The sequence below is a fragment of the Moschus berezovskii genome, chromosome 3 (assembly GCF_049115385.1).
Source record: "Moschus berezovskii isolate FMDL1 chromosome 3, NW_MosBer_1.0, whole genome shotgun sequence".
NCBI classification, from domain to species: domain Eukaryota; kingdom Metazoa; phylum Chordata; class Mammalia; order Artiodactyla; family Moschidae; genus Moschus; species Moschus berezovskii.
In genome coordinates this window covers 123,104,032-123,129,212 of record NC_142462.1, presented here as the reverse complement: position 1 = coordinate 123,129,212, position 25,181 = coordinate 123,104,032, and the positions used below count along the sequence as shown (strand labels likewise).

General features: G+C 60.9%; 1 protein-coding gene across 3 annotated transcripts in view; it reads left to right on the top strand.

Annotated features, from left to right (window-relative positions):
* KCNH2 (potassium voltage-gated channel subfamily H member 2) overlaps positions 1–24,920 on the top strand; it is a 35,809-nt gene extending 10,889 nt beyond the window's left edge. Inside the window, exons 3-16 of one of the 3 annotated variants that reach the window (XM_088834754.1) lie at positions 9,420–9,584; positions 11,295–11,756; positions 12,365–12,576; positions 17,140–17,568; positions 18,278–18,423; positions 18,580–18,665; positions 18,949–19,148; positions 19,589–19,841; positions 20,959–21,152; positions 21,415–21,514; positions 22,115–22,387; positions 22,466–22,652; positions 22,951–23,128; positions 24,384–24,920. In XM_088834754.1, coding sequence (XP_088690880.1) covers positions 9,420–9,584; positions 11,295–11,756; positions 12,365–12,576; positions 17,140–17,568; positions 18,278–18,423; positions 18,580–18,665; positions 18,949–19,148; positions 19,589–19,841; positions 20,959–21,152; positions 21,415–21,514; positions 22,115–22,387; positions 22,466–22,652; positions 22,951–23,128; positions 24,384–24,512 — 3,014 coding nt within the window. In that variant the 3' untranslated portion in view covers positions 24,513–24,920. Of the gene's footprint in view, positions 1–9,419; positions 9,585–11,294; positions 11,757–12,364; positions 12,577–14,199; positions 14,613–17,139; positions 17,569–18,277; positions 18,666–18,948; positions 19,149–19,588; positions 19,842–20,958; positions 21,153–21,414; positions 21,515–22,114; positions 22,388–22,465; positions 22,653–22,950; positions 23,129–24,383 lie in introns of those variants that run through there. The other 2 variants (XM_055421539.2, XM_088834755.1) reach the window with 2 other exon arrangements.
* Positions 24,921–25,181: the final 261 nt, after the last annotated feature.

Here is a 25,181-nt window from a genome sequence, read left to right as displayed (position 1 = left end):
ACACAAGCAAATTCACAGATCTTTTTAGCTTTCTTTATGCTTTTGAAGTTTTGTTTTAGAAACCCTTCACCGTCCTGAGGCTGCAAAGATCTACATTTTCTTCTCTTCACTTAAAGACTCAGTTGAGTCTTTAATCCATCCTGAGCCTACCTCTGTCTGTGGTGTCAAACAGGGATCAAGTTGTATTTTTTTTTTCCGTGTGCTGAGCCAATTTTCCCAACACATCAGTAAACAGCCTATTCTTTTCTGTTGATTTGTGGGGCCACTGTTATCACTGGTGAATTCCCCATGTATCTATGGGTCTGTCTTTGAGTGCTCTTGTTTTGTTTTTTAAGTATTTATTTGTTCATGCATCAAAACCCTGTTAAAAGTATGGCAGTTAGTATGTCTTGGTATCTGGAAAGGCAGATCTTCCCTCCTCGTTCTTTCTTAAAAAACGTTACTTATTCGTTTTTGGCTGCACTGGATCCTTGTTGCCGTGTGGTGGCTTTCTCTGGCTGAGGCGCACAGGCTTCTCGCTGCAGTGGCGTCTCTTGTTGCAGAGCACAGTAGTCGTGGCACACAGCCTTAGCTGTCCCGCTGCATGTATAATCTTCCCAGAGCAGGGATTGATCTCATGTCCCCTGCATTGGCAGGCGGATGCTTTACCACTGGACCACCAGGGAAGTTCCCTCCTTGTTCTTTTGAAAGGTTGACACACGTATTTGAGGACCTAGCTTCTCCTTTACAAACTCTAGAGAAAGTTTATCAAGTTCCTGGGAAGAAAAATGCCACTAGAATCTTGACTGGAATGAGATTGGTTTTATAGGTTAATTTGGGGGAGAATTGACATCTTTAGAATATCTGTCCCTTCTGAGAGTCTGGAGTGGCTCTCCATGTATCAGATTATTTCTGCATCCTTTATTAGTTTAAAGCTTTTTTTTTTTCTCTATAGAGATCTTGTGCATTCTTAGTCACTTCCTAGATACTTTAGATTCTGTTGCTATTACAAAAGAGATCTTTTATGTGACTACTTATTCTAATGGGCTTCCCAGGTGGCGCTAGTGGTAAAGAACCTGCCTGCCAATGCAGGAGACATAGGAGACACAGGTCTGATGCCTGGATCGGGAAGATTCCCCTGGTGGAGGACATGGCAACCCACTCCAGTATTCTTGCCTGGAGAATCCCATGGCTAGAAGAGCTTTGCAGGCTCTAGTCTATAGGGCCACATGGAGTCAGACACCACTGAAGCGCCTTAGCACACACGTGTTTTGATAGCTTCATGCTGGTGGAGAGAAATGCTGTATGTTCCATGGGCTGATCTTGTATTTGGCAGCCTCCCTGGATGAGCTCTCTTATTAGTTCTAATTGTTTATCTGTTGATTTTATTGGTCCTCCAGGGAGATGATCCTATCATCTGAATAATGCTGCTTCTCTCTGTTGATGTCTGGGTCATTGCCATATGTGTTGATGTGGGAACATTCCAGCTGCCTTTTCAGCAGGCTTTCACATGCACATGTATTTGTCTGTTGGAGTCCTGGGAGGTGGGTGAGTCAAGGAAGGGGTGCAAGGCTTCATTTAAGGACTGAGAAGCCAGCGCTTCCCTGATTGGGTGATCTTTGGGACAGGCCCTCTAGGGTATGTCAGGAGCCTAGGTGGGAGAGTTGTTCTAGAAGCTTGCCGAGCCCTGGATGGGGGCAGAGACCCCACCTCTCCTAGTGGGCTTTTATTCTGTGTGCCCTTGCTTCCTGTGGCCAGCTGGGGTAGGGGTCCTCATGAAGAGGGCTGGTGGGGGTCTGAGGTTCAGAGATACCCCAACCCCCTTGCCCAGATTTCTGGGCTGTCAGCCTCCATGTTCTGTGCTTACTGTTGACCAGATTGAATAGAATAGCACTTGAGCAGAAAGTGTTAAAGTGTTAGTTGCTCAGTCATGTCTGACTCTTTTCGACCCTGTAGACTGTAGCCCACCAGGCTTCTCTGTCCATGGGCTTATCCAGGCAAGAACACTGGAGTGGGTAGCCATTCCCTTCTCCAGGGGATCTTCTCAACCTGGGGGTCGAACCCAGGTCTCCCATGTTGTATGCAGATTCTTTATCCCTTGAGCCACCAGGGAAGCCCTGCACTTCAGCAGAAGATACCACCTAAATCCCTGTTGTTCAGTCACTCAGTTGTGTCTGACTCTTGTGACCCCATGGACTGCAGTACGCCAGGCCTCCCTGTCCTTCACTGTCTCCCGGAGTTTGCTTGAACTCATGTCCATCAAGTCAGTGATGCCATCCAACCATCTCATCCTCTGTCGTCCCCTTCTCCTCCTGCCTTCAATCTTTCCCAGCATCAGGGTCTTTTCCAATGAGTCAGTTCTTCCCATCAGAATCCCTAGGGGGGAAAATCTGACTGCTGTCCAGACTCAGGGTGGGTTTGAAATGAGCAGATCCTGTTGTGAAAGGACAGTTGGTGCCCCTGGAGCTGAAAGGGAGCTGAAAGGGTGAGGGAGACAGCCCTGTCCCCACCTGCTGTCAGCGTGGGTCCCTGCCCTGAGCCCAGGATCAGCTGGACATCTGCTGACCCAGTACTTCCCTTGTAGTCAGTCCAGCCCTGGCTTCAGGGCTGTGGCTCTGGGCAGAGGGAGAAAGCTCCCCTCCCCAAGAAGCCAGGGTACAGTTACCTCCCACATTAGGGATGTGGCCAGATAGAAAAGGACAAACTTTTTGGCCAGCCCAATAGTTTTAGACAAACCTAGACAGTATGTTAAAAAGTGGAGACATGACTTTGCTGACAAAGGTCAGTCTAGTCAAAGCTATGATTTTTCCAGTAGTCATGTATGGATGTGAGAGTTGGACTGTAAAGAAAGCTGAGCACCGAAGAATTGATGCTTTTGAACTGTGGTGTTGGAGAAGACTCTTGAGAGTCCCTTGGACTGAAAGGAGATCCAACTAGTCTATTTTAAAGGAAATCAGTCCTGAAAATTCATTGGAAGGACCGATGCTGAAGCTGAATACTTTGACCACCTGATGGGAAGAACCGACTCATTGGAAAGGACCCTGATTCTGGGAAAGATTGAAGGAGGGAGGAGAAGGGGACGACAGAGGATGAGAAGGTTGGATGGCATCACCAACTCGATGGACATGAGTTTGAGTAAACTCCGGGAGTTGGTGATGGACGGGGAAGCCTGGTGTGCTGCAGTCCATGGGGTTGCAAAGAGTTGGACACGACTGAGGGACTGAACTGAACTCAATCATTTTAGATGCGCTTTCAGTGAGAAACATCCCTGTGGACCTGATGGAGCCGTCAAGAAAGCTCTGGTAGAGGGGATCCTCTGGGCACCTAGAGAGAGGGAGGCAAGGTGACTGTGAGGAGTGGGATGGTTGGGAGGGTCTGTGAAGCTGGGGTTCCCTGGAGGGGGCTCTAAGGCCAGCCAGCCAGGGACTCGGCAAGTCTCAGTTTCTGGGGAAAGGAGGCGTGGCTGGGAGGGCAGCTGAGGGTGCAACCCGGTTGGGAACAGGGGATTCTGAAGGGCTGAGGAGGGCCAGGCTCCAGAAGCCAGAGGAGGGAGGTTAAGTGCAGAGGTTCAGGGAGGAGGGGCATGGGATGCGCCCGTAAACTGAAGCTTTCCCCGGATAAACATGGCCTGGTTTCACCTTCCCGGGCCTTGCTGCCGCACAGGGCAGGGCTGTGACTCCCAGTTTACAGATGCGTCCCCGGGGCTTTTCTAGAAAGAGCTATCCTCATGAGGCTATCACAGCTGCCTTGGGGAACAGTAGCACAGGCAGGCCACATGCAGTGGGTTTGGGCGGGGTCTGGATGCCAGGCAGAGGCCCCCTGAGGCCCCACATCAGGCCCTGCAGATCTCCGGGAAGGTGTTAGGCCGGCGGGCTCAGTGGAGGGTCTGTGTGGAGATGCTGCTTGCATGTGAGCTGGGGTCTGGACCGTGCTCCCCAAGCCCGGCCTCTGCAGAGAGTTTCCCTGGTTGGGGGGTCTGTTCCACTCAGCCCCTGGAGTCGGGGGATTGGCTACCCGCCTCTCTCTCACACACACTGACACACGCATGCACGCACACACTCATTCACTGGTTGGTCTCTCAGGCTTGCCCGCTCCGTCCCCTGGGCCTGCAGTGTGCTTGGCCTTCCCTGGGCCCCCACTGCCCAAGAGAGGGATGTTGGCGACACGGTGGCCCCCGGCCAGGAGCGGCTCCCCGCGGCATCTTCCTGTCGCCGCCACCAGGCTAAATATAACCTGACACTGCGCAGCCCTGGGCCGCCGTCGGAGACAGCCTCTGCCTGGGGGCGGACAGGCTGACTGCAACCCCAACCTCCTGCCCTCGGCATGACTTTGGGCCCAATTCCTTCTGCTCCAGCAAGGCAGGCTGGTGACCGGGGCGAGGAAGGCTGCCTCCCCAAGGTCTCCCTCCCCGCAAGGACCTGGCCCCCTGCCTCGTTACCGCTCCGGATGCTTCCACAGGCCATCTGTCATCTCATCCGGCAACCGGGGCCAGAGTCACTTGTCCCTGCAGTACCCAGAGGAAATCTGAAGCTCAGAGAGGTGGCTGACCTGGCCACAGTCACACAGCAATGGTTCGGTCGCCTGAGGATGGGGTCAGATCTGCTCGGCTCAGCTCCCCAGGACTCCTTTGTCAACTCATCCTGGATCCCGAGCCGGGAGTTCCATTGACTCCTCAACCCAGGGAGGGTGGGGGCCCAGCCTGCCTTGTTCACGTTTGTGTGAATATTTCCGGGGGATGAAGGAGCTGTGATGATACCAAGTTTGCAGATGAGCCACTGGAGACTCTGACCTGGGGAGCTTGTCCAAAGACACTCAGGTCACCTGCTGTCCTCCCCTTCCCCCCTACTTCCCCCCTGCCCCCAGCGGGCACCGCTCTGAGAGATAAGGCCTGCCCCTGTGAAAGCCAAGGGCAACTCCTGCCTGGGGCCCAGCTGGCAGTGCCTAGAGGTGGGCAGTTGGGTTTGGGACTATGAGTGGGGCCCCTGGATGGGCTGGGAGGCAGGGCAGTGATGATGCCCAGGTACACTGTTGGGCATGGGCGGACACGAGGTGGGAAGCGAGCCAGCGTTGCGTTCTGATGAAGACGGTGCCCTTCCCCAGGGGCAGGAGGAGCTGTACCTGCTGCACCTGGAAGGGGTAGGCCAGGCCTGGTCCTCCGGGGCCCTCCCACTGCCCTGCCTCCCTTCTCCCACCCTCAGTGGGCTGCAGTGAGCCGTGTGACCTCTGCAGCCCTTATGATCTGAGGCTCAGGGGAGCCTGTCCTTGTGTGGTGTCAGTGCGTGACTGCCTCTCCTCTCCTGGTCATCCCCACTGGGCCCAGGGTGCCCCCCCCCCGAGCCCAGGAGGCAGGCAAAGGATCCTGGGCACCACAGCTGGGGCTGGGAGTTCCGGGGGTGTGAGGCAGGCGTTCTTTGGCCTCAGCCCTGTGAGCCAGGTTGGCCCTCTTCCTTTCCTCCTTCTCCATTTATACAGACCTCCCTGGGGACTTCCCTGCCAGTTTTCAGCCCTTCTCTCCAGGGGGCGAGGATTCTATCCCTTGGTTAAGACGCCACACTTCCCCGGCGGAGGATGGTCGAGGATTTTATTGCTGGTCTGGGAGCTAAAATTCTCCCATGCTGCACCCGGTGGTCCAAAACAGACAAACAAACAAGACCTTCTTGGGCTCTCCTGCTTCACAGTGCCCCGTCATCCATCCCTCCAGACCGTGACATGGGGTGATGGGGCACGGTCATCTCCCCGTGTTGCAGACAGCTCTTTGGGGCTGGGGGGTGGGGTGGGCAGGGGACTTGCCCAAAGTCCTTCTGATGCAGTGAGCAAAGGCCGATGAACTCCGTACCGTGTGCCCCCTCGACCTTTGCGCCCGGGCGCCCCACAGCCGTTGGGTGGGCCGGGCAGGAACCTCTCCGACCTCTCCCACCCATTCCGTCCTGCGCCAGCGCTCCGGGCCCCCGCGGCCTCGGGAGCGCGGGCCGCGCCTGCCACACAGCGGCCCCCGGCGGAAGTGCAGCCTCACCCGGCTCTGGGCCGAAGTCGGCCTCGGCTCCCTCCCCGGAGCTGCTCGGCGCGGGGAGGAGGGGCGCAGAGTGATGAGCAGGGTCTGGGGTACGGGGGAGCGGGGCTCCGTAGGGCGGTGTGCCAGCCCAGGGCTCCCTGGGGGCGAGCGGGACGCCGAATCTCCGCGTCGCTTCTCTGCTGAGCTGTGTGAAGGTCACGGCCCCACCGCCCCGCAGGCGGCGATTTGCCCTCCCCGCCCGATGCCCAGCTCTGGCTGTCCCTGTGTCCCACCCCTGGCCTGCTGACTTTCAGCTGCCCCCAGGGTCCCCCCCCACCCACCATCATTTCAGCCAGTGATGGGATGGGGTCCTCTGGCAGTTCTGGTTGAAGAGCTGGGTGTGTGTGTGTGTGTGACATGGCAGCCCGCAGAAGACCCAGCCAGCCAGGCAGGGTGGTGGGAGGCGGAGCCTCTGGCAGCCCTGGCCAACCTGGGCCACCTGCTTTCCTTCCTTCCATTATGTCCCGTCACAGACAGCTGCTAGAGCCTCTCCATGCTGACCCCCTACCCCGTCCCCCCCCCCCAACAAGCCATCAGGCAGGGTTCCAGTTCATATTTTTGGAATAACAGGGCTTTTACAGGGTTATTTGAAAGGGAAAATTTCCTTGAATATCGACAAAGGGATAGGACCAAGGGGGCTCCGAGTGTGTCTGTGTGTCCAGGGGCTGGGGGTGGGCCTGTGCTGTGAGGGGAGCTTGTATCTGGAGTTTCTGACATCCCTGGGCTGTCAGGGTATGGGGATGCCTGGGTCCTGGGCTGTCTGGGCTGCGGAATGCAGTTCTGGCCTCTCTGGCTGAGAATCCATCCGCAACTGAAGTGGGCGTGGGGTGTTGAGGCTTCAAGTTCAGAATCCTGAGCTGGTGTCCTAGGGGCACGATTCTCCAGACCATCCAGAAGGTTGGGTTCATCCGGGGTCCAGGCTCTGGACTTATCTTAGATGAGTTTCCCAGGGGAGAATGAGGATCCAGGGCCTGGATCACTGAACTCCCAAGCCATGGGTGTTGGGGGGGTCTCCAGGGCTAAGGGTTTCCTGGTCCTGGCCTCTCGTTAGTCCTCGTGAGGGCCAGTCCCTGCTCAGGCCGCTGCCGGCCATCACCATATTAGGGCATAAACTCCAGGCGGGCTGTCTGGGTGCCAAACGGTCTCCAGCTGGGCCCAGCCTCCTGCAGCTCCCAACACCACGGCTGAGCTTCAGCCGGGCCATGTCAGAGGCCGGAGGTCAGAGGACAGGAGCGGCTACTGGAGGGGAGACCTGGACAGAGCCTCCCGGGTCAGGTCTTGTGCGCTGAGCCATGAGGGCCTGGGTGAGTGGAAGGGCTTTGGGGTGGGGCAGAGAATTCATGGCCGGCCCCTCCCCTGGCCCAGCCTCCCTCATCTCAGTGCCTTCCCGTTTCCCTTGGTTTCAGAGCATCTCCGACCACGAGATTAATCCCAAAGTTGTTAGAATCGCTGCTCTGCTGCCTCTCTTAGCCCTGTCCCCAGCAGATCTTCCTCTGTGCTGGGACTTGTCGAGTTCTTGGTGAAGCTTTGGCTGTACTCCCCAGAGCTAGCCTCCCCCCCCGCCCCCAGGCCGTTTTAGCCGCCAGCCCCTCCAGGTTGTTGGCCTTCACTCAGTTCACCCCAGCCATGTCCCCTCCAGAATCCAGTCCCCATCCTTGACCCCTCCCCTACCATCACCCCCCATCACCAAGCCCTCTGGCCAGCGCCTGCTCCCTGGTGCATTGTTCTAGCTGCTAGGCCCATCAGAGGGGACACAGACACTGGTGAGTTCACAGGACACAGATGAGCACCAGGAAAAAAGTCTCTGCCCTGGAAGAGGAGATGAGGAGCGTGCTTGGTCCCCACTGGGTCCCTGGAGGAGGAACAGGATGTTAATGCACCTCCTTGTTGCAACAGCGAGGGCTTCCTGCAGGGGGCGATTCTGAGCTGGCCTTAGGCAGAGCCTGAAAGCCCAGGGGGTCTCTTTCAGAACTGAGCAGAGAGGAGGGTGAGCGGGCTGGGTGCTGGTCAGGGCAGAGGCATATTGGGTACATTTGGCCTGGTGAACGGACGTCACCTGGAATAGGGGCCCTGGTGGCCAGAGAGAGGTTGGGAGGGAAAGAAAAGTCAAGAAGAGAGAAAGAGACGGATATCTCTCACCAGAGTCAGAGACGAAAGATCTAGAAACAGTGCTGCTCGACTCTGGTGAATTTCTAATGTGTTACAGACCACTCCTTGTTGTTCAGCCACTCAGCCGTGCCCCACTCTCTGTGACCCCACGGACGGACGGCAGCGCGCCAGGCCTCCCTGTCCTCCACTCTCTCCCAGAACTTGCTCACAGACATGTCCATTGAGTCGACGATGCCACCCAACCATCTCATCCTCTGTCGTCCCCTTCTCCTCCCGCCTTCAGTCTTTCCCAGCATCAGGGTCTTTTTCAATGAGTCAGATCTTCGCATCAGGTGGCCAAAGGACTGGAGCATCAGCTTCAGCATCAGTCCTTCCAATGAATATTCAGGACTGAGTTCCTTTAGGATGGACTGGTTGGATCTCCTTGCAGTCCAAGGGACTCTTGAGTCTTCCGACACCACAGTTTGAAAGCATCAGTTCTTCGGCGCTCAGCCTGCTTTACAGACCAGTACTGGTGTGAAATGCAAAAATCATATGCTTGGCTATTGAGGCAATGTCAAATTGCTGTAAAGCTTTTGAAACTCTAGCTCTCAACTTCTGAACTTCTTGTGGGCAACAGACCATCTGGGGACTGAGAAAGAGGAGCAAAACAGAACAAGGGACCAGGATGCCCACTAACCTGTGGTGTTCAGTGCATGCCAGGTACTACATTCAGCACCTGGCACGTGTTGACTTAATGGTCACAACTCCTAAGGAGAAAATGGTTATCATTCCCAGTTTCGAGATGAGGAAAATGAGGTCCAAGTGGGGTAAACATGGAAGAAAAGGCATCTGTGACTAGGCAGCAGAGCTGGGATCTGGACTCAGAGATCCTGGGCTTCAAGTCTGGGCATCCCCTCTGGGCTGCACCGTCTTTCCTGAGGAAGAGCAGAGGTACAGCGCGAGAGGAGAGGGGACATGACGCAGGAAGAAAGGAAGGAGCAGAAGGCGGAGTGCGGAGAAGGCACACGGGAGAGAGGGCAGGAGCACACGGCTGGCAGGGAGAGAGGAAGGGAGAGCTCTGGAAGGGGAAAGCTGGCGTGGCCCATCAGGGAGGCGGCTCTGGCTGGCACGTGGCGGGAGGAGGCGGGGTGTGGCAGGAGCCACTGGCGAGGCGAGGGGGCGACGCTGGGCTCGGGAGCCGTGGGGGCGTCAGAAGCGGACAGGCCCCTTCGGGTGCTGGAGTTGGGGGGTGTCTTTCCCGCCCGGGAGCACAGAGGCCCGTGTCCTCACTTTGCAGGGAGCTGCTTCCTGTGCCTGGTGGATGTGGTGCCTGTGAAGAATGAAGATGGAGCCGTCATCATGTTCATTCTCAACTTTGAGGTGGTGATGGAGAAGGACCTGGCGGGGTCGCCCGCCCGGGACGCCAACCACCGCGCCCCTCCTGCCAGCTGGCTGGCCCCCGGTAAGTGCAGCTGTGCTGTCTGGCTGGTGCAGGCATATATGGTTTCCCTCCCCTGGGCCCATGAGGCTACCCGAGGCCAAGGCTCTGCAGTCAGGGATTCAGAGGCAGGTTCAGGGGGACACCTTTCAGAGGGGAGTGAACACGAAGGATATGGCCAGTCCCACGCGGCTCAATGTGGACAGATGGTGTGGAGTGACTGAGTCCAGACTCCCCTTTCCTTGGGGGGCAGGATCACGACTGGCTTCACAGCCTTACCGGCTTCGGTTCCCCCTCCAGCAGCCCCCTGGGAGTGTCCTCTCTCCAGCCCCAGGGATGGGGGGGACCCCTTCCCAGCTGGCCCTGGTCACTCCAGGGAGGCTGCCGCTGCTCATGAGAAGGCCCCGTCTCCCTCATGGACTCAGCTCTGGATGTTTCTGCCGCTGGTCCTAGTTCTGGACTGGCCGCTTCCTGGATACTTGAGAACGTGAGGGGACTGCTTCCTGGGGCTGGAGACAAGGAGGCCCCACCTCATCCTCCTGCGACTCAAAGGCTCAGACACCCCCCCGCATCCCCCTCTGTGGCCTCTTTGGATTTAATGTTAAATGTTCCCTCAGAGTCACGGCAAAAGAAACCACATCTGGTTTCTCAAACTCTAAAACGGCAGCCTCAATAAAGCTGGCCTGACCTGTCCCATGGGTACCACCCACAAGGTGGTGGGGTACAGCAGGAACCCATGGCATCACTCCTTCTCCACTCTGATGCAGGCCCTGCCAGCTCCTCTGTTCAGTTAGGTCGCTTAGTTGTGTCTGAGTCTTTGCAACCCCATGGACTGCAGCACGTCAGGCCTCCCCGTCCATCACCAACTCCCGGAGTTTATTCAAACTCATGTCCATTGAGTCGGTGATACCATCCAACCATCGCATCCTCTGATGTCCCCTTCTCCTCCCACCTTCAGTCTTTTGCAGCATCAGGGTCTTTTCCAATGAGTTAGTTCTTCGCATCAGGTGGCCAAAGTATTGGAGTTTCAGCTGCAGCATCAGTCCTCCCAGTGAATATTCAGAACTGATTTCCTTTAGGAGGGACTGGTTCGATCTCCTTGCAGTCCAAGGGACTCTCAAGAGTCTCCTCCAACGCCACAGTTCAAAAGCATCAAAACGCATCAGAAGCTCCTGTGTGACCTCCCACAAATGACATAACTCAGCCTGAATTTCCTCCAGTCTAAAAAGTGGACACTGACAGCCCCTGGGCGCAGTTGGCAGAGTCACAGGGGGTTTGCTGGAGGCCCCTCGTGGGGATGTGAGCTTCAAAAGACAGTGGTTTATTATTGCTGGAGTCGTAGATAAGACTGTGTTCTAGGCCAGTGGTCTCCAACCTTTGTGGCACGAGGGACGGGACGGGTTTCCACCGACCAGGGGTTGGGTGGGGGGGATGGTTTCCAGATAATTCAAGCCCATTACATTTCTTCCGTACTTGATTTCTGTTATTGTTACATCAACTCCACCTCTGGGCATCAGGCATTAGAGTCCGAGGTTGGGGACCTCTCTTCTAGACTTCTTTGGAGACTTGAGTCCTGTGTAGCAGGGGTAGGGTTGGAGGGGTGCCTTCCATCTATCGGGGCCCCCACTTTCCCTCCTTCCTCCCTTGGTGATTGGGGCTCCTCCAGCTCCTAGGCCTTGCCCCTTCCTGGGCTGCTGGGGCCATGCACCTCCCCTCTGCACCCCCCACCCGCAGGCCGTGCCAAGACCTTCCGATTGAAGCTGCCTGCGCTGCTGGCCTTGACTGCCCGGGATTCGTCTGTGCGGCCGGGCGGTGCAGGCAGCCCAGGCGCCCCGGGGGCCGTGGTGGTGGACGTGGACTTGACGCCCGCGGCCCCCAGCAGCGAGTCCCTGGCCCTGGACGAGGTGACGGCCATGGACAACCATGTGGCAGGGAGGGCGGCAGAGGAGCGGTGCGCCCTGGTGGGTCCCTGCTTGCCGCCGCCTCCGCCACTTCCGCCCGCCTGCGCGCCAGGCCCTCACCCGTCGCCCCGGGCACACAGCCTCAACCCCGATGCCTCGGGCTCCAGCTGCAGCCTGGCCCGGACGCGCTCCCGAGAGAGCTGCGCCAGCGTGCGCCGGGCCTCCTCGGCCGACGACATCGAGGCCATGCGCACCGGGGCACTGCCCCCGCCACCGCCGCGCCACGCCAGCACTGGTGAGGGTTGCCCCCTACCCCACCCTGCAGGAACTGCCCCACCGCTGGGTCCCCACCCGCAGGACCTCAGCTTCCTCCCTCTCCGCCCTGTCCTGTGTGCCTGGGAGATGGAAATCCTATTAAGCACTTATTTAATCCCATTAAGTAGCCTTTTACTCCATTAAACCGTGCATTCATCCCCACTGCATTCTTCCACTCTGGGAGCCAGTGCGGGCCGGAGCTGACTCTCCCAGGCCTGCCTGCAGCCGGGACACCCACGGGGGAGTCGGGAGGGCTGGAGAGGCCTCAGGGGCCCTGCCACACCACCTGGGCCTGGGGCAGGCTCCCAGTGCCTGTTGAACAGACCCCAGTGAAGGCTTTTGCTCCTCCTCCTCTCCTAGCGCCTCAGGGGCCTGCTTCCGGAAAGTGGGGAGGGTTTCTGGCCTCATTGTTTCTCAGGGACACTGCTCCCCACTGTCTCCTGAGCTGGCCTGCCTCACTGGACCCCTTGGCCTGGCTCATGGCCTGGCTCCTGCCTGGCCCGTCTCCACCCCAGCCCTGAGTCATCGACCTGACGACCTTTGCCCCTGCCTGCCTGCTGCCCTGACTGCCTCTCCCCTCCATCCCAGGGGCCATGCACCCCCTGCGCAGCGGCCTGCTTAACTCCACCTCTGATTCGGACCTTGTGCGCTACCGCACCATCAGCAAGATCCCCCAGATCACCCTCAACTTCGTGGATCTCAAGGGCGACCCCTTCCTGGCTTCGCCCACCAGCGACAGGGAGATCATAGCCCCTAAGATAAAGGAGCGGACCCACAACGTCACCGAGAAGGTCACCCAGGTAGGCGCTCCTGGCCTCCCACTCACCTGGGAGGAACTTGGAGGGGGTGGAGGGGTGCAGTCAGTGAGGGCTTCCTGAAGGTGGTGGTTGGGGGTGGGGGTGGTGTTTCAGCGCTGGGACGAGAGAAGAGTCTGGAGAAAGGGAGCCTGGAGGGGGGAAGCCCTGGGAGGGGTCAGGTACAGGGGACGGGTGGATGGGGCTTGGGGAGGACAGGGCAGTCGAGGCTGGGCGCCTGGCAGGGTCAGAGTGGGCGGGAGGAGGCAGCCATGGGGCTCAAGGGGGTCTGTGTATAGGGTGCAGTGAGGAACACACTGGGGGCAAACCAACAGGCTTCACATTAGAAGGGGCCACAGAGGTCAAGGTGGCTTCCCTGGTCGCTCAGATGGTAAAGAACCTGCTTGCATTGCGGGTTACCTGGGTTTGATCCCTGGGTTTTGGAAGATCCTCTGGAGAAGGGAACGGCAACCCACTCCAGTATTCTTGCCTGGAGAATCCCATGGACAGAGGAGCCTGACTAACTACAGTCCATGGGGTTGCAAAGAATCGGACAGGACTGAGCGACTCACACACTCAGAGGTCAAGGTTGGGGGGGGGGTCCTGATTCTTCTAGGCCAATGTAATGAGCCAGGCTTGGGTTGGGGATCCAGTGCCAGGGCCCAGTGCCAGGATGATGCAGAGGTGCCCACCCCTGTCTCCAAGCCACAGAAGAGGAGAGTTTCCTTCCCAGGTCGGGAGGGGACTTGATGGAGGTTGGGGGACACATAGAGAGGGGATCAGGTCCTTGAATCCTGGGCCGGAGAAGACTGCCAGTCTTGGGGGGAAACTGCCCAATGCTGCCCAGTGCCAGAACCAGCCTGGTGTCCTGCCCCGTCTTGGCAGCAAGATCATCTATCTGCATGACTCCCCCGCCCTCAACCACTGCCCAGTCCATCCCAGCCCCTTCCCATCCTGACCTGGGGGGTAGGGGAGGGTCAGGACTGAGAAGCCAGCAACAGTGGGTTCACCCTGTTGCCCCCTCCGGTCCCTTTGGCAGCAGTGACCCGAATGGGGGAGCTGTCCGCCCGCCGGGGCCTCCTCAGCTCTCCTCCTGGCCCTGCTCCCAACTGCTGCCTCTGGCTCTCTGGGTCTCTGCCAGGTCTCCAGCCCCTTGGCCTTGACTCCAGAACCTTCCCCCCACATTCTGGGCCCCTTATCTGGCAGCCGACCCCCACTCCCCCCTCCCTGCCCTCTCCCCTGGCCCCACCTGGAGCCCTGCCTGCCACCCTGCTCCCACGTGCCCACGGGGTGTGCTGTTTGTTGTGGGTTCTGTGTGTGTATGTGTGTGTGTGCGCACACGCACGCGTCTGTGTGTGCCAGCGTACGGGTGTGTTCCTGGGCTCTCTGGTCACCGGGCGGGCAGTCTCTCCGTCTCTGGGTGTCTGTCTGACTCTGGCCGGCGGGGCGGGGGTGTTGAAGGGCCCATTAATCTGCAGTGACAGGCCGGGCTGCCGGGGGCCGGGGGAGGGGCGCGGGCTGCGGGAGCGGCTGCAGCAGGAGCCCCGGGCGGGGGCCGCGGGGGAGGGGGCCTCCAGCCGGCCGGGGCGGGGTGGGGGTGGGGACCCGAGAGGAGGAGGGGCCGGCTGGAGGAGCTGGAGGTTCCGAGAGCGCCGGGCGCCGGCTGCTGGGCTGGCAGCGGGCAGAGCGCAGCGCCCAGCCGTGGGGCCCGCACCGGGGTTGGGGGGGAACCATGGGCCACCCCAGCCAGGTGGGCTGCCGGCCACACTCCCTGCCAGGGTGACCCCAGCCCCGAGGCCCAGCCCCGGCGACCCTGGCTGCCAGGCCAGAGGCTGCCCCGGGAGCCAGGCCCCCAGCCTCTGGAGTGCAGGTGAGGTGCTGGCGTGGGCCCTTGGGGCCCCAGGGCAGGCAGGCTGGGGGGAGCCAAGTCCTCCATGGCAGCCCCGTCGGGGAAGGCGAGCAGGACAGGGGCCCTGCAGCCCAGGGCCCAGAAAGGCCGGGTGAGACGGGCCGTGCGCATCTCCAGCCTGGTGGCCCAGGAGGTAGGTGTTCCCCCCGGCACCCCTCTTCCCCCTGCCCCCCACCCTTGCGCCTGTTGGCCATGGCTCAGAGGGCTTTGGCTCCGGGTCAGGAGAGGGCTTCCGAGGCGCAGGACGGTTTGGGGGCGGCAGAACCCCCGGGAGCTGTGGCCCGGCCTGGCCCACTCTTGGCTCCAGCTTACTCTTCTCCAGTGCCGCCGGGCCTCGGTGGACAGTGTTTGTCTTGCCAGGGCTTCCTTCCTCCTTGGCTTTCCTGGCCTGGCCTTCTTGCTGGATACACAGAAGGAGGAGAGGGGAGAACAGGAAACTGGGTGCCCCAGAGAGCTCGGTGGGGAGCTGGGGAGGGTAGGGGGGAGGAGAGGAGACACTCCGACTTCCACCCCACCTCCCCCAGTGAGCGGGCAGCAGCTGGGCCTGGCGCCCAGGCCCGGGGCTCCACCCCACCAGCACTCTGTGCCTTGTGGGTGGACTGTGGTGGGTGAGGGAGGCATGGTCTGCTTCAGGGATCTGGGTTTGGGGGCAGGGGGTCAGAGGCCACTGGATGAGCAGAGCGGGCCGTCTGAACCAGGTACCTGGTCCAACCTGAAGAGCTGGTGGTCCCCCCGGGCTGATGGCTTGGTAGGCACCTCTGTGGAGCCACTTCTCTACATCCCCCCATCCAGGGGCAGTGGAGTGGGGTGGGGGGCTTCTGTCACAGAGCCAGGGGCCAGCTCAGGATGGCAGGGGAAGCTGGAGGCAGCTCAGGGCGGAGTCTGAGCACCCTAACCTCTGTCGCCAGCACCTGAATCCTCTGCCTTGTCTCTTGTGCTCCTCCCAGTGCAGGGATGGGTATGGCGGGGGGGTGCGCAGATTCTCCCAGCCACAGGTCAGGACCTTAGATTGGGCTTAAAAGCTTTATCGTTCTGTGTGACCGTGGGTCAGGGGAGGATATGCGCCCGCCCAAGTCCAAGGCTGTGTGCTGAGCTGGTGGCTGCAGACCTGAGCTGGGCCGGCCCCTGTAAGATGGGGTCTGTGGGTCCTGGGCTGCTGCCCTGGGCTTGCCCCGGTGTGTGCTTGTGCCTGGGGCGGTGCTGGCCCTGCCATGGGCAGACGCGGGGTGATGGTGGGGGCGGGGGGCAGGATCACATTTATCAGGTGTGGTCCAGCACAGCCCAGGGGGCCTGGCCACTCAGGTGGGGTGGGGAGCCCCCTGCAGGTGGCTTCTGCCTCCTGTCTGCCGGGGCCCTGGTCAGTTCCATTTTTTCAACCCCCTCTTGATCTCGGGAAGGTCACTGCCCCATGTTCTCTGCCTTAAGGAGCGAGTGGCTGGGGCTGAAGTCTGGGCAGAAGTGGGGGCCTCGAAGCCGCAGGCTCCTTCCCCTGCCCCAGGCCCCATCGCGTGCCTCTGGAGAGCCCCTGTGGTCACCCCTGGGGTGGCCAAATCCCCCAGCCACAGCCGGTCTTAACTTCCAGTTACTTCTAAGGAGGTGCCTTCCAAACAGTCCGTCTGTTTGTGAGGGTGGTTCCAGGGGGGGTCCCCAGCGTGGATGTGAATGGGAGTCTTGGGGGCTCCACCCCTTCCCCAGCTCAAGGCTTGAGGATGTGGGCCCTGGCATTTTGTGCTGCTCCTGCAGGGCTGGCAGCCTTGGCTCTCAACGGGGAGGGTGGGTGAGGCCTTGCACCTGGCTGCCCAGTATGCCAGAGCCAGGCTGGGAGAGTTTGGGGATTGTATGGGGGCAGGGAGAAGCCCCAAGGGGACAGGTGAGGCTCCCAGGATGGCGTGGGAAAGCTGGTCTCAGCTTTTCCTAGTTTGGCTTGGGGGTGGGGGTAGGGGTGGTGGCTGCTGTCTGCAGATCTGGGTGGCGTGCCGCCTCTGCCTGAGTGACGAGGGGCAGGATGTGAGACTAGCCTGGGTGGGCTCAGGGGTCATGTCTGAATGGTGGCCCTGGGCCAAGGGGAGTAGGGAGAGGGGAGCAGTGTCATGATGTCTCCTGTCTCTCCTGTGTGCCAAGGGACCTGAGTCTGGGTGGCTGGTATCCTTGGGTCAGTGGCAGGAAGGGACACTTAGGCCCTCAGTCCCTGGGCCATCAGCAACGGGACTTGCAGGGAGCCACAGTGACCACCGCTGTTTATGTCGCCCAGGCTGGAAGCTGTAGTCCTTGGAGCATTTCCTCGCAGAGACAGTGGTATATATGGGATGTGTGTGTGTGTGTGGTTGCCATGGGGCTGAGCAAAGTGGGAGTACATCCATAGCTGTTGGTCTTTATCGCTGGTGGGATACAGCAATACTCCCCTCTCACTGGTGGGCAGTTGCGCTTGTGGGTGTTACTGTGAGGTGCCCTGGACTCAAGAGCCAGCCAGGAGGCCACACGGGGAATGGCAGTCAGCGGCTGTGTCCACGCGGCTGAGGGTGGGTGGGTGGGCCCCCCTCCTGCAGACCTCCTCTTACTCTGTTTGGCCCCTTCTCTGAGGGCCCAGCCCAGGCATCACCGGGCCGGTGGCCTGCCCTCCCCCACCCCACCCTTCAGCGCCACTTTACCTGTCCGCCCAGGTCCTGTCCCTGGGGGCCGACGTGCTGCCAGAGTACAAGCTGCAGGCGCCCCGCATCCACCGCTGGACCATCCTGCACTACAGCCCCTTCAAGGCCGTGTGGGACTGGCTCATCCTGCTCCTGGTCATCTACACGGCGGTCTTCACCCCCTACTCAGCCGCCTTCCTGCTAAAGGAGACCGAAGAGGCGCCCCTGGCCCCCGACTGTGGCTATGCCTGCCAGCCGCTGGCCGTGGTGGACCTCATCGTCGACATCATGTTCATCGTGGACATCCTCATCAACTTCCGCACCACCTACGTCAACGCCAATGAGGAGGTGGTCAGCCACCCTGGCCGCATCGCAGTCCACTACTTCAAGGGCTGGTTCCTCATTGACATGGTGGCCGCCATCCCCTTTGACCTGCTCATCTTCGGCTCTGGCTCCGAGGAGGTGCGCTGGCCAGGAGGCAGGGGGGAGGGCAGCATGGGTGGGGTGAGGGGGTGGCAGACGCACGGGGCCCCCAGCTCACCCGTGCCTGCACCCCTTTCCGTGCGAGCCGCTTCCTGGTTATAAAGGTCCAGGGGGCCCGCCTTTTCCCAGTGTGTCTGTCCAGAGTGGCCACTGCCTTCTGATTCATATGAAAATGCCCTGAAGCTGGCGGGAGCTCTGGCTAGGCACCTGAGGGTGGGTGCACCTTTCTGAGCCCCAGTGGTTTCATCCTGGTTGTGCGGAACTGTGAGCCCTTTGTCACTGTGAAGAGAGTGTTAGTCACTCAGTCGTGTCCGACTCTTTGTGACCCCACGGACTGTAGCCCGCCAGGCTTCCTCTGTCCGTGGGATTCTCCAGGCAAGAACACTGGAGTGGGTTGTCATTCCCTTCCCCAGGGGATCTTCCCAACCCAGGGATTGAACCTGGGACTCGCACTGCAGGCAGATTCTTTACTGTCTGAGCCACCACAGAGCTGGCACAAAAGGGGGAAACAGGCCTCTGCTGGGGGCAGCGGGTGGGAGGCGAGTCTCCTGATACTAGGAGGAGGTTCTGGGGAGAAGTCTTTGGGGATCTTATCTCCTCTGCCTCTGCACTGAGGGCTGCACTGCCCCCATGCCTCGTCCATCACTGCCCCCACCCCACCCCACTGAGTATCTGCTGCTCCCCTTAGCTGATTGGACTGCTGAAGACGGCGCGGCTGCTGCGGCTGGTGCGCGTGGCCCGGAAGCTGGACCGCTACTCGGAGTACGGGGCGGCCGTGCTCTTCCTGCTCATGTGCACCTTCGCGCTCATCGCGCACTGGCTGGCCTGCATCTGGTACGCCATCGGCAACATGGAGCAGCCGCACATGGACTCCCGCATCGGCTGGCTGCACAACCTGGGGGACCAGATTGGCAAGCCCTACAACAGCAGCGGCCTGGGTGGCCCCTCCATCAAGGACAAGTATGTCACCGCCCTCTACTTCACCTTCAGCAGCCTCACCAGCGTGGGCTTCGGCAACGTGTCCCCCAACACCAACTCGGAGAAGATCTTTTCCATCTGTGTCATGCTCATCGGCTGTGAGTGCACCCTTGGGGGTGGGTGTGGGCACAAGCCACACAGGAGAAGGAGGGTGTTAGAGGGGCCGGGGCGCCCCCCACTCCCCAGGGGCCCCCATCACGGGGCTGGGAACACCAGGGCAGAGGTGCAAGGCGGGGGCTGAGGAGCGTGTGTGCCTAGACTTCTGTGCATGCATCTCGCATGTGTACTCACGCTGAGGCGGGAGTGTGTGTTGGCGCTGAGCTGGTGCCAGGGTGGACAGGGTCCCTTGGAGGCTGATGGCCCCACTCACTCCGCCCCCAGCCCTCATGTACGCCAGCATCTTCGGCAACGTGTCAGCCATCATCCAGCGGCTGTACTCGGGCACGGCACGCTACCACACGCAGATGCTCCGCGTGCGGGAGTTCATCCGCTTCCACCAGATCCCCAACCCGCTGCGCCAGCGCCTTGAGGAATACTTCCAGCATGCCTGGTCCTACACCAACGGCATCGATATGAACGCGGTGAGGGCCCAGGCTGGGCAGGGGGGCAGGGCGTCTGTGGGGACTCCTCTGGGTTCGCCAGAGTCACACTCCCCCCAGCCCCGGCCCAGGTGGGCCCAGGTAGTGCTGGCAGGACCCTGAGAGGTAGTTACGCTCCCTCTGTCCGTGGAGTTCATTTCCTGGGTGAGTTCTCCCTTTAGGGTAGGCTCTGGGTGATCCGTGGTTGATCCATAGGACAGCCCCAGGCAGGAGATGGTCTCTACGCCTCACATGTTAGAAAGTGGAGGTAAAAGCAGTGAGGCGTCGTCCCAAGAGTGCACGGTCTGCAGGGAGGAGGGGCGGAGCTGGCAGGTCCCTCCCCGGTAGATCCGGGACGCCCTGGTGCTCCCCGCTGGCTCTCCAGGTGCGGGGTGGGAGTGGGGTCCCAGGAGAGGGCGTCCTGAGCCGCCCCCCGCCCCCAGGTGCTGAAGGGCTTCCCCGAGTGCCTGCAGGCCGACATCTGTCTGCACCTGAACCGCTCACTGCTGCAGCACTGCAAGCCCTTCCGAGGGGCCACCAAGGGCTGCCTGCGGGCCCTGGCCATGAAGTTCAAGACGACACATGCACCGCCTGGAGACACGCTGGTGCACGCCGGGGACCTGCTCACCGCCCTCTACTTCATCTCCCGGGGCTCCATCGAGATCCTGCGGGGTGACGTGGTCGTGGCCATCCTGGGTACGGCAGGGACCGGGAGCTGGGCCCGGAGTCCCTGCCGTGGCTGCAGAGGCCCAGCCCTCGAAGGACACAGCCCTGGGGGCTGTGGCCCTGTGACTGCCCACAGGGGCCTTGGGCTCCTTTAATTCACCCAAGCTCAGGCCCTCCCAGGGGGCCGGGGAGAGGAGCCCTACCTGGTGGGGGGTGGGGCGGGTGTTGCTGAACTCTGGAGGTTTCCAAATTCTGTTCCCCTTTGGGGGTGTCCTCATGGTCTGTGACACTAGTTTCTTAAAATGGGATCAAATCCAAATGCTCCAAGGTAGGCAGTGGGGGAGGTTGTGCAACTGATTTCTACTTAGGGCCACACGGTTACCTGTGGTTCAGCCGAGCCCTCACCTCCAGAGCAAAGGGAGTCTGCCCTTCTTCCCCTCGCATCCCTTCTTCTTTGCCCTACCTGTGCACGTGGACAGGTGTGCCTGGGCACTGGGGACTTCCTGCCCTCTGCCTGTCCTCGCCTTGGCCCTGGCTGCCTCAGGGCTGATGTGTCATGGTGGGGCTTAATGCTCGTGCCGCAAACACCCCCAAACGCCACTGGAACCAAAGTTTTGCTAAACTGCAGCCACCTTAACTGCATCCCCGTGTTTCCCGTTCTATGCCTGTGCTCACCTACGCTACCCTGTTTTCTCTCAGTAAACAAAATGCTGGTCTTGATTCACTACTGTGTTATGATCTGTAGCTTGAAGAACATTGTTCATGGGGGTGCAGTGCTTAGCCAGTGGGTGTTTGGGAATGGGCTTTGGAGGGGGGCGGTACCAGAGGAGTTAGAACCTAAGGAGGAAGCCAGGGTCTTGGGCAGAGCTGGGCATCCAGGCTGGAGCTGCTGGTTGGCCCTACAGTAGGTGGGAGGCACGGGTTCCTGGCCCTTTTCCTCCAGGGCACCGCATTGCACCTGTCCTGCCTTTGGGATCTGGGGGCAGACTGGCTGGTTGGCAGCCCCCGGGCCCTGGGGGCTGGGGCTGGGCAGAACGTGAGCAGACTGAGGGGAGATGCCCAGCCAGGGTGACAGTGAATGGAAGACAGGTGCCTGCTGCCTCCGCTGCCGCCCCCGGGGCTGAGCCCCCCTCTCGGTGGCCTCCAGGGAAGAACGACATCTTCGGAGAGCCTCTGAACCTGTATGCGCGCCCTGGGAAGTCCAACGGGGACGTGCGGGCCCTCACCTACTGCGACCTGCACAAGATCCACCGCGACGACCTGCTGGAGGTGCTGGACATGTACCCCGAGTTCTCTGACCATTTCTGGTCCAGCCTGGAGATCACCTTCAACCTGCGGGATGTGAGTGGGCCACGCGGCCGACTGCCCTGCTGGGTGGCTGCCCCTTCGCCGCGGGACCTTCTCTCTGGGATTATTTAATGGTATCTGGGTCAGACCAGGTTATGAAAAGTGCCAGTCTCATCCCTGGTCCTGCGGCGGAGCTCACGCCCCCCCCGGAGCGGGCATGCCCAGTCCCACTTCCACTGGTCATGAGAGGGTCTTCCCCGGGACCGGGCAGGGCAGGTGGGCGCGGAAGGGAGCTGACACCGCTCTTGGGTTTCAGACCAACATGATTCCAGGCTCTCCGGGCAGCGCGGAGTTGGAGGGCGGCTTCAACAGGCAACGCAAACGCAAGCTGTCCTTCCGCCGGCGCACGGACAAGGGTGAGGCGGGGGAGGGGAGGGGCGGGGCCGGGGAGGGGCGGGGCCTAGGTGAGCGGGGGCGGGTGGGGCGGGGCCTAGGGGGGGCGGAGCAGAGGGCGGGGCCGACGGGTCTGCTCCTCCCGCCCCTACCGTCAGCGTTCCCTCCTGCTCACCTCATCCTTTCATGCTCACTTGAAATGTCACTTCCTCCAGGAAGCCCTCTTCCACCCTTCAGGGCAGGGGCGCGCCTAAGTTTATTGGGTTTTCACAGGGCTGGCGTCTTGATGGGCGCTGCTTTGAACCGATGAGGGGAGGAAGGGCAGGGCAAAGGAGGGAGAGGTGGCTAGCATGGCAGGGGAGGGCTAGGGCCCGGGGTCCCAGAGAACCCCGCCCAGCAGTGCTACTGACCCAGCTCGGGGCAGCCAGCGGTCACAGCCGATCCGGTCCTGCCCCCGGAGTTCTTAGTCCTCTTGGAAGTGGGTGAGAGAGCCCAAGACAGGACTGCAGACAACCCAGGGCGTCCCGCCCCCGGCCCGGCCCCCTCCGCTCCCCTCCCCGGCCCTCCCCTCCTCCCTGTGCCTCCTCTTGCCGTCTCTGAGGCCCGTTCTCTGTCTCCCACAGACCCGGAGCAGCCAGGGGAGGTGTCGGCCTTGGGGCCGAGCCGGGCGGGGGCAGGGCCGAGTGGCCGGGGCCAGCAGGGGGGGCCGTGGGGGGAGAGCCTGTCCAGCGGCCCCTCCAGCCCCGAGAGCAGTGAGGATGAGGGCCCAGGCCGCAGCTCCAGCCCCCTCCGCCTGGTGCCCTTCTCCAGCCCCAGGCCCCCCGGAGAGCCGCCGGGTGGGGACCCCCTGACTGAGGATGGCGAGAAGAGCAGCGACACTTGTAACCCACTGTCAGGTAGGGTGCCCCCGACCTCTGCCCGGTGGGTAGGGCGTGGGCCTCTCTTCCAGCCTCAATCCTGCTCTCTGGCTGCAGGCGCCTTCTCAGGAGTGTCCAACATCTTCAGCTTCTGGGGGGACAGCCGAGGCCGCCAGTATCAGGAGCTGCCTCGCTGTCCTGCCCCTGCTCCCAGCCTCCTCAACATCCCCCTTTCCAGCCCTGGCCGACGGCCGCGGGGAGACGTGGAGACCAGGCTGGATGCGCTCCAGAGGCAGCTCAACAGGTGAGTGTCCAGGGGGACAGGCTAGGAGGTGTTGGACGGGGAGTGCTGCAGTGTCATCTGTGGGTTTCAGGCAGTGTTGTTGGGTGCCAGGGGATTGTTTGCTCCGTCTAGACCTGTCCGTGTGTCCCAGCAGCTTGGTTCCCTCCTGCATTTGGAGCCAAGCTGGGGCTGCCACACCTAGGATGGAGAGTGGGCCTAGGGGTTGACCAGCTGGCTGTCCACAGGGTGGTCCTGAAGTCACAGTTGCTGGTGTCTCCACTTCTCTGAGACCCAGAGCATCCTCCTCCTTCTCGCCCAGGCTGGAGACCCGGCTGAGCGCAGACATGGCCACCGTCCTGCAGCTGCTGCAGAGACAGATGACCCTGGTCCCGCCAGCCTACAGTGCTGTGACCACCCCGGGGCCCGGCCCCACCTCCACCTCCCCCCTGCTGCCCGCAGGCCCCATCCCCACCCTCACCCTGGACTCGCTTTCTCAGGTGAGTTCCCAGCACCCCCGGCCTTGCTTTTTCTGCACCGATTCCACCCCAGGCCTGCTTTGCTGCCCCTTCTGTGGCCTTGGGCCCCAGCCTCCTCCCCTCCCCCATCCCTACCCTCCTCCTAGGCTGTATTGTTGGAGGAGGAGGAGCTGTGAGCACGGAGCATAAAGCACGCAGACAGCTGGGCCAAGACAGCCCTCAGGCAGCAGGCTGAGTGGTGTGCACTCCCCTGGGGTCACCTGAAGGGCCGGGTCTACTTGGGGTGCCTGTTTCCGTGGCTGCACGTGGAGGAGACTGTTGAGCCCTGGGGGTCCTGGTGGTGGGTGCTGGGTGCCAGTGTGCCCTTGGGACAGGGTCCCACGGCCCTGCTGTTGCTGACACCCTCATGTCTGACTCTCCACTTGATCCTTGACTTTCATGCTCGGCACTTTGCAGGGTTGTCCCGGAGGCTTTGGCTAAGCCCCAGGGTGACCCTTCCGGTCTGCTTCTCTCCCTCCCTGCTGGAGGTGGGCCTCTGTCATCCTTTGTCCTCTCCTGAGTGGACCTGTGTGTTCCTGGCCTCCTGACAGGACAGCAGTGTCTGGGTCTCAAGTTGGGGGTCCTTCGGGCAACTCGAGGTGGCCTGGGCTCCACTGCCCCCTCCCCCCTGGCATCTGCTCCCCTCCCATATGCTGCCTGCTCCTGTTTGCAGACACCAGGGCCCACGTCAGCAAATGTGCCAGTCTCCCTTCACAGCCTCCCCCGCAGAGATCTCACAGCAGACTCGTCAGCACCCACAAAGCCCCTCCCGCCTGCCCTGGCAGTCTCCCTGGCCTTCCGAAGCCTGGCCGCCAGCCTGCCTCTGTTTCTAGGTCCCGGAGTCCTTTTGAGACTGCAGGCAGGAACCTTGTCTCTTTTCTGTCTAGCTTCGGTGCCAGCTCAGGGCCCCTTATTTCGGATCGGTGTTGAATCCAGCGGCCAGGTTCCCTGGGGAGGGAAGTAGCTGAGGCCTGGGGCTCCCCGCAGGATCAGACAGATGCTGCCCCGGGGCCCCCAGCTGCCTGGCCTGGCTCTTGTCTATCCAGGGCATATTTCTCCATGTCCAGTCTTGCCCCCCTCCCTTGGCAGTTGGAGTCCTGTTCTGTCTCCCTCAGCCCTTCTCCTGTCTCCTCCAAACCCCTCCTGTTTGGCCCCAGAGTTCCTGGACCCTCTCTCTCCTCTGACCCTCTCCCACTTCTCGACTCCGGGCCCCCTACACTCTTTGTTTTCTCCACAGGTTTCCCAGTTCATGGCGTGCGAGGAGCTGCCCCAAGACGGACCCGCTCGACGCCTCTCCCTGCCGGGCCAGCTGGGGGCCCTCACCTCCCAGCCCCTGCACAGACACGGCTCAGACCCAGGAAGTTAGTGGGGCTGCCCAGTGTGGACACATGGCTCACCCAGGGTTCAGCGTGCTGCCTGGGCCCCTCCCCGTGGAGGCCCTGCCGGGGAGGCCCTGGCCGCGGATGGGAGAGGAATAGGAAGGCATGGCCCCTCCCCCAGCCCTTGGGGGCCTACCTCCTCCTGCGGTGCCCAGGGGCCCCAGTGGAGGGGGCAGGGGCAGCGACAGGGCCGGGCAGTGGATGGGGGTCTGTGGTCCCCTCACTGCCCTGGGGCAGTAGCTGGTCTAACTGCCCGGAGGCACCCGGCCCTGGGCCTTAGGCACCTCAAGGACTTTTCTGCTATTTACTGCTCTTATTGTTAAGGATAATAATTAAGGATCATATGAATAATTAATGAAGATGCTGATGACTATGAATAATAAATAATTATCCTGAGGAGACTCCAGTGGTGCTGGGAGGTGTAATAGCTACCTGCTGTATCCTGTGTGCATGGCCGTAGCATTGTGGGCACTGGACTGTCCGAGGGAATCCGGGTCAGTCTGTCTGTGTGTACTAGGCCTGCAGGGGCAGCTCTGACGTCTGGGTGTGGGGTGGGTGCAGTGGGGGTGCTTCCTTGGGGGCTGACGCACATTACCTCCAGGGCCTCTTGCCTCCAGAGGGCCCTGCTTCCCTGCAGTCCTGGATTCAGGATGGCA